This window comes from Grampus griseus (assembly GCF_964374135.1).
Source record: "Grampus griseus genome assembly, chromosome: 2".
NCBI lineage: Eukaryota > Metazoa > Chordata > Mammalia > Artiodactyla > Delphinidae > Grampus > Grampus griseus.
The window spans coordinates 168,821,424-168,837,077 of record NC_139018.1 but is presented as its reverse complement, the minus strand read 5'-3'; the positions used below and the strand labels follow the sequence as shown (position 1 = coordinate 168,837,077).

General features: G+C 46.0%; 1 protein-coding gene across 6 annotated transcripts in view; it reads left to right on the top strand.

The window, feature by feature from the left end:
- Positions 1 to 15,654, top strand: part of FRMD4A (FERM domain containing 4A) — a gene marked incomplete at its 3' end in the record, with an annotated part of 330,271 nt that overhangs the window by 189,416 nt on the left and 125,201 nt on the right. For all 6 annotated transcript variants that reach the window (XM_082647379.1, XM_082647375.1, XM_082647378.1 and 3 more), the window contains exon 4: positions 8,516 to 8,608. In XM_082647379.1, the coding sequence (XP_082503505.1) occupies positions 8,516 to 8,608 (93 nt within the window). The remainder of the gene's footprint in view (positions 1 to 8,515; positions 8,609 to 15,654) is intronic.

Sequence of the window (15,654 nt, the reverse complement as noted above, 5' to 3'; positions counted from 1 at the left end):
GGCAGACCTCATTTTATTATGCTTTCCTTTATTGTACTTCACAGATACCGTGTATTTTACAAATTGAAGGTCTGTGGCAACCCTGCATCGAGCAAGTCTGTCGGTGCCATTTTTCTAACATCATTTGCTCATTTCGTGTCTCTGTGTCACGTTTTGGTAATTCTCACAATACTTCGAACTTTTTCATTATTACTGTATTTGTTATGGTTTTCTGTGATCAGTGATCTTTGGTGTCACTTTTGCAAAAAGATTACAACTTGCGGAAGGCTCAGATGATAGTTAGCACTTTTTAGCCGTAAAGTATATTTAATTAAGGTAGGTACCTTTGTTTTTTTAGACATAATGCTATTGCACACTTAATAGACTACAGTATAGTGTAAACATAACTTTTATGTGCACTAGGAGACCAAAAACTTAGTGTGAGTCACTTTATTGCAACATTCACTTTATTTCGGTGGTCTGGAAGCAAACCCCCAATATCTCTGAGGTGTGTCTGTAGATGATTATCTGTGAATATCTGAATTGTGGCGATACATGCAAACAATGATGTTTTGGTGGTCTTTAAAACATTCTAAGGCCAAGTAAAGAGCCTAGTAAAAATTTGTTCTTAAAATAATTATTAACGTTTTGCTACAGACATGACCCTCAACCTTGACTCTGCATTGAAGTCGCCTAGGACACCTTATAAAATGCCGGTGTCTGGGCCCTGCCCTCAGAAATTCTGATTTAATTGGTCTGAGTGTGGCCTGAGCATCAAGATTTTTGAAAGCTCCCCAAATGATTCTCAACTGCAGCCAAGTTTGAAAACCCCTGTTCTAGAGAAAGGGTAATGTTGGTGTAAATTACCTCTGCTCCCTCCCTCCAGATGCAGGAAGAGAAGCTGAGTTCACTGGAACTTTAAATGTTTGGGACCCATCAGGACACACACCAGGAACCTGCAAAGTTATAAACCCTCCCCCACTCCAGACTCTGGAAACCTGTTTGCAAACCAACTCAGAAGTTCAGATTTAATGTTTCCTTGAGTGCAAATAGAGTAATCAAGATTTTCATTTATCAAACACTGGTGTCCATCATTTAAGGAAAGTTATTTTTTCATGTTATTTTCGAAACATTTCCACTGCTGTTTCAACCACCAAGTTGATTTTTTTTTTCAGAACTCATGGTTCTGATTGTACAATTTAAATCCATACAGCCCTATTCTTGGTTATATGATCTAGTCTCAGTCATAATTTTTATTTCCTCTGTTTTGGTGTCTTTACAAAAAACTATATTGAGGTGTAATTGACATACTAAGCTACACATATTTAAAGTGTGCAATTCAAGGAGTTGAGATCTAGACAAACACCTGTAACACCCAAGTTTTTAATTTTTAAAATTAAAAAAAAAATTTTGACAGAGACCCCCATCATCAAAAGCAATAACTAAACAACTTTTAGACTCTTCAGCAGAAGTTGTCAAACACACCCCAAGCTGAGGTCATGATTATGTAAAATATTTAAATTTGAATCTCTTCTTGTAAATGTTAAGGATTGTTTGTCAAATGCTGTAAATGAGTATCCATGTAAAAATACTTTAAGAAGTACTTAGGAAGTTGAGGGAAAAGGTTAAGAATCTCAGTTAGCCATTATTGCACATTTTCAAAGCCACATACAGCTAGAATGTATTTTCACATACCAATTAAGAAAATGAGCAGTTCTTAACCTCTTACTTAATCACAGACCCCTGTGAAATTTGAGTTACATTCCCTCACCTCCACAAATGTTTACACACAAAATAATTAGTGCTTAAGTTTTAGGGGGTTCACAGATACTCTGAAGACAGAATCTAAGTTTAAGAACCAATTAAGGCTTTTTTTTTTTAACAACATGCTGTGTCTTAATTAATTGGATAGGTACTGTTTAAGGAGTGATTTATCTGGATAATTAAGGTCCAAAATGCCCCCAACACACTGGAAATACATCCGTAGACCCAATGACAGGACAATGGGGAGAGTCCTCTGTCCTCCAGTGTCCTTGGGTCCTGCATCCCAGGACTGGCATTGACTGAGACATCTGAAAAGGGTCTAGTTGATGAGCATTTCCCAGTCACAAGCTGATGTACAATTAAAAAAAAAGTAGAAAAGCAATTTTCCAATTGCAGAAGAAACCTCCACAAGATGCAGCCCTGGGAATGTCATTTATTTAGAAATAGGTTTGGGATTTCCGTTCATTTAATGCCCTGTACCACGAGACTAAGGAGAAAATCAATGGCTACAACCTCGGTGCCTGGGTTGTAATAGCTGCTTCTGGGAACGCAGCATTCAGCGTTCGTTACCCCCTCAGAGGCAGCCTGCGTAGACCCTCGGATGCTGCGGAAAACAACAGAAACTTCTGTTCAGTAACTGGAAAGGGGCTTTAGCAGAACTCTTCCTGTGTGCAGCTAAGAGAAATAAAAAAGAATGAGGCAACCAGAGGGGGCCTTAGAGATCCTGGCTTTCTCCTGACCTTTTCCTTTCCAAAGCGAGTGGCACGGGGGCACTCGGATCCTGGACGAGGTGAATTCTCATCGAACATGGAGACTGTTTAGTTAAGGCAGGAGCGGTGTCTATACGCGGAGGGCAGTCATGGCACCAACAGCAATATTGATCTGTGGGGCTTATCTGAGGCCAGTGTATTCACTTCTTAGCAAATGTTTATTTAGCATCCACTGTTAAGCCTGGAGATACAGAAGTAGCTGGCCTTTGACCTCTTGGAGAGCTTGTATTTTTAGTTTAGGAGGTAAATATCAAGATAGAGTGTAGAAGGTACTAGAAAAGAAAATTGGGGCTAGCCTTCAGAGGACATAGTGGAGCAAACAATTCCTCCATATAATAAAAAATTAAAGACATAAATTCAGATGGACAAAAGAGTCCATGATTTAGTCATCTGGGCTCCCCAGTACATTCCTTACCTTTATCTGTGTGCGTGCATCACTCTTGCAGACTCTCTCTCTCTCCCTCATACACTCAACATATCAATACTTGAAAGCCATTATTTGAGGGATTCTAGCTAAATCAGTATCCCTGAGCTGTCCTTGCTGAGCACACGTACTTCTGATTCACAGACACTGAAGAGCAAAATCTTCTTCCTTTTGAAGAACTCCCCACCCCCTCTCTCCATCCAGTGACATCTGTAAGAATTTCATCCTCTCGTTTAAACTTTCTTTGGAAGCTCATTCCATACGAATCAGCTGTCTACAATAAAAACCTCTCAAGGCACAGAGTCTCGTTCTCCCCTGGGGCCCAAAAAGTGATGGGTTCAGATAGACTTATCACACACCTCCACCCTCCAGTGACTTTCTGCAAAGAAAGCTGTCCTTCAGGCCATCTCTATTGAAGGTGCCAATGCTTGGACCAAAAATCTATTTGTATTATATGTTAGAAGCTAAAAGCAATCTGTTAAATAAATGCATCCAATTTCTGTTGCCTGGAAGCAACCTGCGTATTTATTACTGACCTAACGGTTTGACCTATTGCCACCGTAAACCAAATGGGGGGTGTTATCTCGCTCAGCTTTAAAGACAGTTATCAGTCAAGCAATAACAAAAATACCCTGAGGGTCTGCTGGGACTTTTTTTTTTTTTTTTTTTTTTTTTGCTTTGTTATCGGCAAATGCAGTGATGTGCATTCTCAAATGAAAAATCAATGAGATAATGAAATCCAAGCTATCGAGGATCTCTTAGTTAAACTGTATAGAGAAAATGCTTCTTTTACTCTTTGCTTCCCATCCCATCCTAGCTTAAAGGAAAAAAAGAAAAGAAAAGAGGTTTGAGGAAGAGACCTGATGTCAGGCACGTGAGGTGTTACATATGAAAGAAAAAAATCCCAGACAGCGAGGAATCCTTGATACCGTTGGGTGTAGGAAATGTGACTTTGAACCCAACGCAATCCGCAGAAAATATTTTAACAAGTGGAAAGTGGTGGCCTCAGAACTGGGGTTTTTAATCCATCTCTTAGCTTTTGCCTCAATATTGGGCAGTTATCCTAAGGGACCTGGGGTGGGTCACTGGTCCTTCAGTCTTTCCCTTTGTAGCACCTTCAGTGGAGAGATGTTTGTACAGGCACATAAAGTGGAAGGAGTGACTTCCTTCCACCTGAGGGTCCCGGGAAGAAGCCCACCTCCCCGCAGATATTGGAACCCTGCCTGTGCGCGCGCGTGTGTGTGTGTGTGTGTGTGTGTGTGTGTGTGTGTGTGTGTGTGTGATGCCATCCCACACAGAACTGGGGTTGAGGAATCCAAGTAGGGTACATGGGGGAAGGAAATTCATTTTTCTTCCAAAGCCAACTATTCGGTTTAGGGGAAGTTCTGGCCTCCTTGTTCTTTCTGTTTTTTGACCATTTTCTTACTTTCTAGTCGTTTCATGGCCTGATCAGTGCTAAACTAATATATGGCTGGGAACCAAGGAATTCATCCCTAGAGTGCTGTTCTTTTAAAAAGTTTAGTGTAGGGAATGAAATTACCTAGGGAAGGGGGATCCACGTGCCTATTTGTCCTCTGACAACGTGGATGAAGAAGATGGGCAGTGAGCAAACCCAGTAGAGTGGTATCCAAGTGATGTGCATGTCTGTGTCTCTTCAAGCAAAAGGTCCCCATTTTCAGGCTCTCCACCAAGTGAATTATGGCCCCCAGAAGCCAAGTCAAACCCCCAGTGGTCTGAGTGGTCAGAAATGCTGTGCCCTTGGGGTGGGGTGAGGATTTCTCAAGCCTGGCCCATTGACTGATCTTGAGAGCACAGGTAAAGCATTCCATCTCTCGGTTCCTCCTTATTCCTTGAGTTTGGGACCAGCGGAAAACCACTGTGCACCATTCTAGTCTGTCTCTCTTGAGAGGATCCTTAAGAGGTTATCTCACCAGACTCTTTATCAAGAATTATTGCAAGGCAAAAGATGAAAATTTAAATCTGCATGGTCATTGAATGGATTTCTCTTCCGAGTTTTTGCATATTCTGTATTTATTTGGCATCATTCATTACACGGCCAAACTAACAGCCAAAGTTGTTTCCATCCCCCCGCCCCGTGACCCTGAGGCCACACTCTGAATCACTTCTTTTTGTAACTCTCACATTCAGGCCACACTCTGAATCACTTCTTTTTGTAACTCTCACATCCCAAGCCCACATTCTCCCTGTCCTTAATCACTTCTTTTTGTAACTCTCACATCCCAAGCCCACATTCTCCCTGTCCTTAATCACCCCTGGCCAGTTACCAGAGAACCAGGGACAGCTCTTATGCCTCAGGGTCCACCAGGATTGTTCAAACTAGCCAATCCTAAACTGTTCCCCCTGCCTTTTCCACAAAAACCCTAAAAAAGCCTCTGGCCTATGTCTTCCCCATATTCCTTTCTGCCTTATGACCAACACTGTGCTTCTCCTCATGGCCCTGCATGCTATAGGTGCCTCTCATTTCCAGGAAACTGTGAGGAACATTAAACTTTCCCTTCAGTGGCATTGACCTCTCTGTGTTGCCACTCAGTCCCTTTTATAAATTAAAATCAGGGCACAAATCATCTGCTTTTGGAGGTAGTCATCCGATCAATGAGCAAGTACTTTTGAGTCCATAGTATTTGCCAAGTGCTGGGCTAAGATCTGGGGATGATTTTTTTTTTTTTTAATGTTGAAAACTTACAACTTAGTTGGAGAGACAGGTCATGTTTTTTAAATAACTAATTGCACAAGGCAGTGCTAAATGCCTTGCAGATGACACAAACCAGAAGCTCTGGAGTTGTTTGAAAGAAACCCCAGACGTAGGCAGTCAAGGAAGACTTCACTAAAAGTAAGGCTTGAATTCAGCCTGGAACAATGGCTATCATTCAGATAAAGAGGCTGGAGACACTGTTCCAATGAGGAGAAACCGCATGATCAAAGTCCTGGGGTGAGTGTGCATGTGGCGTGTTTGCAAGAGGCTGAGCACAGAGAGAGAATCCTAGGAGATCTGGGACATTTTCAGAGGCTGGAAAGGAGGGGCTGTGGCTTATTACTCCCCGATAATGAGGTCTGTTTCTCTTACCTTCCAATCAATCAAAAATGCACATGCTGTTACCTTATAGGGTAGATCTCTCTGTGTTTTCCAGATATAAAAAGTCTGTTGGGGAAAAGTGTGTACACAGAATGAGTCCCGTAGACTTGGGGAAGTGCCGCAGCAGAGGTGTGCCTGGGATGGGTGCCGTGTGAGTCCAGAGGAGGACCCACAGCCCAGGCTGGTGTGTGGTGTGAGGTAGGGGTGTCGGGGAAGGTTTTCTGGAGGAGACATAGGAGAGCTGGGTCTTGAAGGATGGGCCAGACTCCGCTGTGCCGTGAAGGAGAGGAAAGGCATTCTAGACAGAGGGTACGGCATGAGCTAAGGTGCAGAGGTTTGAAACAACATGAGCCCCGAGGGGCACTGTCAGCATTCAGGACGAGAATTTATCCCGCCTTTCTGGAAGATGTTGGCCCAGTCGTTTTGCTTAGAAGACTTCTTTTTTCATTCTTTTTTTACCCTTACTGTACTCAGAGAAGAGTCGCCAAGCATGAAACATAAAGTTAATAGGAAACCATTCTTGTCTAGGTGAAAATTCTTGGAGGAGAAAGAGGCCAGGTTCCTCAGGCGGACACTCTTCCAAAGCAGCTCTCCTCCTCAACCCTGGAGCCACAGGTGTGGGCTTCATTGGACAAGGGATTTGCTTTTTTGTGAAAAGGTGCAGTTTGAATGGCATCTCAGAATGGAGATGGAAGCCTCTAGAATGTTCTCTAGCTTTCATTTTTTGGAGGCTTCGAGGAGCAAACGTTTTAATACAGTGGTGCCACAGCTTCTGTTTAGAAAGTGCCAGCCTTTCACACAGGTTTATACGTTAGAAACATCAGTGTCGCTCAGCATCAGGCCCCGAGGAAGTGTTGTGCAGTTGTGTCTGTTCAGCATGAGCTCATTACTAAGGCAAGGCGGTTACAGGACTCTGAGGCCTCCAGGATGATGGACCGAGATTGGGGAAGGAGAGGAGAGGAGAAGGACAAGGGTAGATTCCTCTGCTCGTACTTGTTCTGTGATCCTGCCTCGCCCTTCAAAGACCAACCTCCTCAACTTGACTCCAAGGCCTTGGTCACCACTCTCCAGCCTCATCCCTTTCTACTCTCATGACACCAAGGTTTCTTCCCACCCCAGGGCGTTTGCACATGCTGGCCTCTCTACTTGGCAAGTGGTTTCCCCTTCCTCTTTGCTTTCCTCTTGTCATTCTTCAAATCTCAATCAAACACCAAGCAGTACTTCTCAGGTCTCAGGACTAGATCAGGTTCTTACAGGTTCTCATAACTCATCGTCCTAATACTATTAGTAATTACATAATTGTGGAAATAGTTGCTGAGTGTCTGTCTCCTAACAAGAATATAAGCATCAGGGGAATAGGGACTGTGTTGATTTCACTTACTGCTACATCTCCAGGCCCTTATTTGAAGAAGGTGGTCAATTAATGTTTATGGAAGGAGGCAGGGAGAGAGGGAGGGAAGGGAGAAATAAATGCAGAAGTGACCCCATTTATATGTCATCAGATATTTCCGTGGTTCACTTTTGAACAGCTTTAATGAGGTAAAGTTGACATGCAATAAACTACACAAAGTGTACAATTTCATAAGTATTGACATACGTCTACACCCATGAAACCGTCACCGCCATCAAGATAATGAACATCTCCATCACAACTAAAAGTTTCCTCGTCCTCCCTGTGTTCCCCCCCCATCACCCACCCCCAGGCAGCCACCCGTCTGCTTTCTGTCACTGCAGATGAGTTTGTACTTTCTAAAGTTTTCTATAAACGGAATCATACAGTCTGTACTCTCTGTTTTCGGGCTTCTTTCACTCAGCATAATTATTTTGAGATTCATCTTTGTTGCTGTGTGATTGTCTTTATGACTGTGTAGTATTCCATTCTATAACTATATCATAATTGGTCCATTCCCCCGTTGGTAAAAATTGGGGTTGTTTCACGTTTGGAGCTATTACAAATAAAGTGAACATCTGTGTGTAAAAGTCTTTGCGTGGACACCTTTCGTTTCTCTTGGGTAAATACCTAGGAGTGGAGTGGCTGGGTGGTATGGTCGGTGTACATTTCATTTTTAAAGAAACTGTCTCTGATTCACTTTGCACCCCATCTGCTTCCAGCAAGATGTTGTGAAGATTGCTAACATGTTTCTGTAGTGTGTTTGGAGGCCTTCAGGAGAAAAGGCAGTCAGGAGTGTGGTGGTTAGGGAATTCAGGAGAAGAAAGAGAGTATGATTGCCTTTTCACTTTAGTGCCATTGAGGAAATGGACTGGGGGTCTCAAACCCCCGACTTTGACTGTCATGCAGTATCTCCCGCTGACGCAGTATTCCCCTGATAATTCCCTTGGGTTCTGCAAATACTGAGCACTTAAGAGTGAGGCAGAGGGCCACGTTTATCTGTGGTCACGCATGTTTTGCAGCACATATACCTTTGTCCCAAGAAACTCCAGCAAAACCCAAAGCCCTAACCCACTGGTCTCTCTTTTCTTCAGGGGACACTTAAACTGGCTTCAACTAGATCGAAGAGTCTTGGAACACGACTTCCCCAAAAAGTCGGGACCAGTGGTTTTATACTTTTGTGTCAGGTATGTACATTGGGTATCCATCCTTTCGTTTTTTTTTTTTCCCCCCTCCTTTGTCAGAAAAGTCTGGGAGGGTAGAGCGATCAAAGAAAAGGGAAGTCAAGTTTGTCTTGGTTCATTGCCAGGAATAGAGGTTGTGGTATAGCTTCATTCCCAGCAGATGTAAACACAGGGCGTGAGTGTGTAAGGCATGTCGGCGTGTGTGCGTGGACACATGTGTTTGTGCTCTGACAATAGGATGCTTGTGTGGAATGAAAATAAAACCCTTTTTTTTTTGCTTTTCTGCGGGGGAAGGAGGGCATATATCTCAAAGGAAACTAAGTCTCTGAGAATAACACAAATCCGTGGTTTCTTTTGGTGGCCTTCGAAGCCACGTAGCAAAAGTCTGCGTGTTCTTTCCTTCCGTCACAAGTGCTGCTTGGTCTCTTGAAACTTGCCTGTTTTATCCCAGGTAGGAATAGTTGAAACCCAGCAGCAAATCACAGATTAACGCGTTTCCCACTAAGGGAGGCTATGGTGTAATAATATATCAGAAACAATAGTCATCTTCTGTTCGTTAACGTACTGTAAGAAGTTTTATTTCGTGACTGTATGATTCTTATAGTTAATATTTGCAATAGTCTTATGAAGTCAACCAGGCTGACCACTTGGGTTTGCGAAAGGTTGTGTGAAGCCAGAGGGGGATCATGTCATGGGTTCAAGGGCAAAGTACAAATCATGCGTAGCAAAGCCAGAATCTGAGCCCCCAGATCTAGCGGCTCCCTGAGCGCCCAGTCTGTGGAGCCACCAGGCTGTTTCTGTCTACACAGCTGCAGAGGTACTTGGGTTCAGATGTCTCAGCCTTCCACTGGACACTAACCCTTCCACTCAGTGCATAGACCCAGCACTTTTTAAACATGTGAACAGAAATTCAAGAGCAGGACACCAATGCTTCACAATTCAGTTCCTCCTAAAAAGGACAGCCAAGAATACAGTTTTAAGTGTAGCTGTCCTGATACGGCGAAAGACAAAAATCAGAGGTAAAGGGTCCCTTTCACAGGCGGGAGTATGTGTCGTTATCTCAGCTGGCTGAGTACATTTAAACTTGCATTTAATCCCTTTTTGATTTAACAGCTGCAAACATATCAGAGCTAATCGTCGCCATTTCCATCCCTGATGGGCATGATTTCAGTGTCATCTTCTCTTCAATGGCGACTACGTTTTCTCAGATAAATGGAAAAGTCATCCTATACAGCAAAGAGGAACGGTGGCACCGGGAGGGGTGGCGGCATCAGGGGAGACTCGGTTGCATTTAGGCAGGTCATTAACCCGCAGTGGGAGATGGGTGCGTACACTTGCCATGGATCAGGCCCCCCTCCTTCGTGATGCTTTTTGCGAACGTTAGCCAAGAAGAGAAAACACTGGGCTGGTTGCATATTAGCTGTTTTTCTTCAAGTGTCTGTTATGAGTTGAGTTATGTGTGGGTTTGGGGAACGAGCCTTGGAGAAAAGCTTGGAACGCTGTGAGATTGCTGGGTTGAAGTGTTTGTGGCCGAGGTTCTGCGTGCAGATGGGTCCACATCACTGCAAGCCAACGTCTCTCCGTGGAACCAGATACACAGAGAACTGCCAAGGTAGAACCAGCCTAACAGTAGAACTGGGGACGGGGTGACTGAAGACCCAGGGACCTGCATTTTCCTAGTTAGCCAAACCAGGCACCTCCCCAAATGCTCATTAGGAAAAACTCTCCGAATTCACATTTAGGGATGGACATCTCACAGAAATACAAGGCAGAGCTTTCTCTAGCTCATCCTGCAAGCGGATCTTTCTGGAGAGCCCCACGTTTCTATTTCCATTGACCTCTTGGCCACCTGCGTACATCAAACTCAACAGGTCCAAAGCCAAATTCATCATCTTCCCAGCCACCCCCCACCTCCCCAAACGTGTGGTACCGTCAAATCTGACGTCATTATCCATTCAGTTATATAGGCTTAAATCCTAAAATCTGTCCCCCTTTCCTGTCCCTCACATTCTTACGGGCATTAATTCTCTGCTGCTACTTACGAAATCTCTCTCTGCCCTGCCCCCTCCTCTTCATTACATGAACTCAGGCCCTCATCTTCTGTCACCTGAATTTTCATGACCGCCTCCCGGCGTGGGTGTCTCCCTGGCACTGGCCACGGAAGATCCTGGTTCCCGGAACCCCTGCTCTCCCGAGTCCCCACTTTGCAGCCGGCTGAACAGCATGGTATCAAAATACGGATAATTTGTCTTCTCCCAGAGAGGAAGCAGGTTCTCCCACAGGGGTGAATTCCGCACTTGTACCTTGGTTTTCAGCCTGGGAAGACTTCCCAATTTATAACTCGGTGCCTTTCTCAGGATGCCTATAGGCTGTTTTCTACAACGGAGTGGTATGAGATTATCTTCATAAAAGACCCAGACCCTGGAATATGCTGGAGTCTCCAAAAGAGCTTCTGACCAGCTGGGCTCTTTCCCTGTGCGTACACGCTGACCTTTCTAAACAAGAACCCAGCTGTCCATCACCCGTGCATCCCTGAAGCCCCTCTCCAGCCCCTCATTGCCTTTCTTCTTACCTTTAAACATCTATATGTTACATCTATATAACACGTGTACAGTTATATAGGAGAATAAAAGCAAAGTGGAACCACCTGATAAAAGAGACCATGGAAAAGGTCAGCAGCCTTAAGCCAAGGTTTAAGAATCCGTGGAGTGGACGGACATCTTAACCCTGTGTCACCGGGGATCTGCGTTTGGGCTACCACCCAGCATAGCTTGTTAATTGGCATTTATATATTCTTTCGCTGCGATGCATATTCAAAACATCTGTGAGAGTGAGGGCAGAATTATGGCTTCCATTCAACCAATTAGGAAAAATAAGGCCCCAATATATTAAATAACGTGAATTGGAACTCACAGAATTTTGCTTCATCCTCGAAGCCAGGAAATGAGCATTTCCTCCTGGGAGGGTGTGAAGCTGGCTGCAGGACAGTCTCGGAATGACAGGATGGAGGGCTAAGAACCTGCCTTCGCTGACCCGTTATTTACCCTCGAAGGGACTTGGTCCCTGCAATTCTCATCAGTCAGATGACCAGGCATGGTCACAGTGGCCTCAGGGTCTTAATAATTACCGAAAAAGGAAAAAGGTCAGAGAAGAGGGGGAACTGTCCATTATTACGGATGAATTACCTTCACAACAATCCTTGAAACAGGTATTATTTTTCCTAATCAAGATAAGGAGATGGGAGCCCAAGATGTTTAGGTAGATTCTGCCCCCAGGCGTGGCTGGTAAGTTATTGTATCTGTTCAGCCAGATCTGACCCCAATGGTGGGGCCCTACCCCTTATACCATGCAGCCTCCATCTCACAAGTGAAAAGTGACATCAAGATTGCTAACCAGGGCTTCCCTGGAGGTGCAGTGGTTGAGAGTCCACCTGCCTATGAGGGGACACGGGTTCGTGCCCCGGTCCAGGAAGATCCCACATGCCGCAGAGCGGCTGGGCCCGTGAGCCGTGGCCGCTGAGCCTGCGCGTCCGGAGCCTGTGATTCGCAACGGGAGAGGCCACAACGGTGAGAGGCCCGCGTACCGCAAAAAAAAAACACAAAAATTGCTAACCAGAGAGCCTGCCGTTGCTGCCTGTGCAGTAGGGCCAGAGGACCCGAGTTGAGATCGCTGCCCTTGGCCCATCTTGGCTCCACGCTTGGCCACATCTGCAGCAGCAGCGTCCATCTGCAAAGGACAGATGCCCCCATGTCTGGGCAAGAGGTGTCGTGGAGAGCAGCCCTCCCAGGCCTGACCTTGCTCCTCTGGAGCTACCCAACTCAGCACCATGACAGAGCGCCCCCTGCGGGGGACAAAGCAACCTATAGTCCCAAAGCTTGGCGACCCTATTGGAAAGCACCTTGGTGGAGGAAGGGGCATCCTCAGTGGCAAAGCAGGCTTTCCAGAAGCTGAGATGCGTGCTGTTAGTCCCACCTGAGAAAGACTTGCCATCTCCTGACAAGGGGGACGTCCAGTGGGGAAGCGTTCTGCCCTGCCCTGTGCTCTCTCCTCTTCTACAAAGTACACGCCTCGGTCCCACCAGCCCCTTTTTGTCACCCTGAGCTGTGTCACTGCTGCCTTAAGAGCCAAAAGCCACTCTCATTTCAACTGTGAGGTGTCAACAGCTTTCTCACTTGCGAACGCCATGCTACGTACTCACCATTATCGATGGATTCGGTTGTTGATTCATGGACATTCATCGGCACTTGCTACGTTGTAGGTACCATTTGAAGAGGTAGGAAGAGAAAAGTGAACAGGTGAACATGCACCATCCCCAGCTTCCAGGGTCTCTGTCACACACACACACACACACACACACACACACACACACACACACACACACACACACACACACACACACACACACCTCCCTCATCCGATCTTCCGAGGCTGGTGGGTCCACCTGCCCTCCAGTTCCAGCCCCTCCCACCACCTCAGGGAGCTCACTCCCTCTAGTTTTCCCTCTCTTTTCCTCTATCTTAAGCTGCTTCTCCACTGACCCCTCCCCTCCACGCCCCTCCATGATGCTCCCACCCTCAGAAAAGAAACTACCCTCCCTGACTTGTCTCCTCCTACAGCTACCACCCCTGTTCCCCCTTCTGTTCACAGCAAAGGTTCAGAAGGATGGACTTGCTGCCCCCTTTCCCATGTCCCATTGATCCCTCAGTCTCTGGGAGTCCAGCTTCTGGTCCCATCACCCCCATGGTCACTGGAGGTCTCTGGGCACCAAATTCCACAGGCGCTTCTCTGCCCTCCCCTGTCTGAATCAAATAATGTCATCATCATTCTGCCCCCAGCTCGCTCTTCTTTCCCTGACACCTCCTTATCTCTGCGATGGACACCACCACCCATGCAGCCCCTCAAGCCAGGAACTTGAAAGTCGCCTTTGACGTCATCTGCTGTCTCCCACCTGCTCCCTTCTCTGGCCTCTTATTCATGAATTCCTCTTGTTTTCATGTCTTTAAGAGCTCCATCCCTTCCTGTCCATACACACCCTCCCTGGCTATAATTAGGACCTTCATAAGCCTCTCCTGGTCCTGAAAATCTCCTTGTTCATCTCTGCTTCTTGTCTTGGCCCCTTCCATTCTATCCTATGTGTTGCACTGAGCACCTTTCTAGAATTCTTATCTGATCCCCCACTCATGGTGTTCCTGGCTTTCCATTAGCATGCTAAGGCCGCCCTCCTCATGTCCCTTGTGACCTGACTTGTGCATGACCACCCAGCCTCGTCTCTCCCCCATTCCTGCCCCCTCACACACATCCATTACAAGCAGCCCAGCGATCAGTGTGTGACCAAGATCGAAGTCAACGACGAGACCCTTGTTTAATGCTGAGAGGCAAGCTCCCGACACTGAGAACAGCGACCCTCTGGTAGTGTCCACCAGGCAAGCTTAAGAAATAGGTCGAGAAAACATAGAAGGAAAATATGCCCACCCACCCAAGGGAGCCCCTCTGTCCTTTTTTTTTTTGTAGATACAAGTGTATGCTCAGGATGATTCCTCCACGTCTGGGCTGTTCCTTTCGTTGTGTATTCTCCATCCATGTCCTCGGAGCTCTGGTCATCGACACTGTTTGTAGGAAAATAAATAGAGATTAGATGTGTCTCCTCAAACTTAGAGTTTCACAAACAATAAACAAAAGTGAGCTACAGAAAAGAAAAAAAAAGAGAGAGGAGATGCCCAGAAGCTTTAATCCGGGAGAGGGGATTTTGCAGTTGAGTTCGTGACCCGACTGTTGGTGTCTTTGCTCGCTCATTAAGACAGCCAGCGCTGTTTCCTGTCACTCACGGTAACAGGGATGGCATGGATCTAAAACGAGGTGCCTGCTAACCAGAACTTGCTAGATCTCAACTGGGTGTCCCAGTTAGGATTTTCAGCGCTGTTGAAATTCTCAACATCAGAGAGATTTGGCCGCAGAAACTCACAGCAGTGTTAATTATCCTTCTCATTACGATCGCTCCTTTTTGCTACCAAAAGCAGACCTTCCAAATGTGACATTTGTGTTCATTACAAAATGAAATCACTGGGCCATTTAATTAACACTTGCTGTAAATAGTCAGTGATTCCCAAGTGCCAAGGGGTGGATGTGAGAGGGCGGAGGAGAGAGGGGGCCCGGGGGGGAAACCTAGCTGACGTCATCTTCCTGGATGGTGTTCAATCTCCGCCCCCTGAGGCTTCTACACGTTAAAGGGGACCAGACTCCCCAAGGCTTCAGAGCCTTCAGTATTTAACATGCTCAGACATGTACTAGCATAGCACATGTTTATGCCTACTTAGACCTTCTGCTAATATATCCTCAGGTTAGCATCACCTGGGTCAGGTTGGGTGTGGCATCAGTCACGGTACTGAGCCAGGTTTGCCCTTGGCCTAGAGCACCGTTTCCTTTGACTCAAAAAGAAGCCCTAAGGGACTTCCCTGGTGGTCCAGTGGTTAAGATTCCGTGCTCCCAATGCAGGGGACCCAGGTTCGATCCCTGGTCATGGAACTAGATCCCACATGCCACAACTAAGAGCCCGCATGCTGCAACTCAAAGAACCCGCATGCCACAACTAAAGATCCCACGTGCCACAACTAAAGATCCCACATGCCTCAACTAAAGGTCCTTCATGCCACAACTAAGACCCAGCACAGCCAAATAAATAAATATTTAAAAAAAGAAGAAGAAGCCCTAAGATTCAGTTCTACTGGGAATTCCCTGGCAGTCCAGTGGTTAGGGTTTCGCGCTTTCACTGCTCAGGGCCCGGGTTCAATCCCTGTTCAGGTAACTAAGATCCCACAAGCTGTGCGGTGTGGCCAATAAAAGAAAGATTCAGTCCTACTAAACATGCTGAAGAGCCTGTTTTAAATTGGAGGTTTTATTAGTGTTCAGGCACTTGGGGCCAACAGATCAGGAGATGACTGCCATTGAAAAGAGAGATTGCTACTCGGTTCCCAAGAGGAGGGGGTACCCCATGCCAGGCAGGGCCACATGGGGAAGCACCAGGCTTGGCCAGGAGGCAGAGGGAGCTGGGG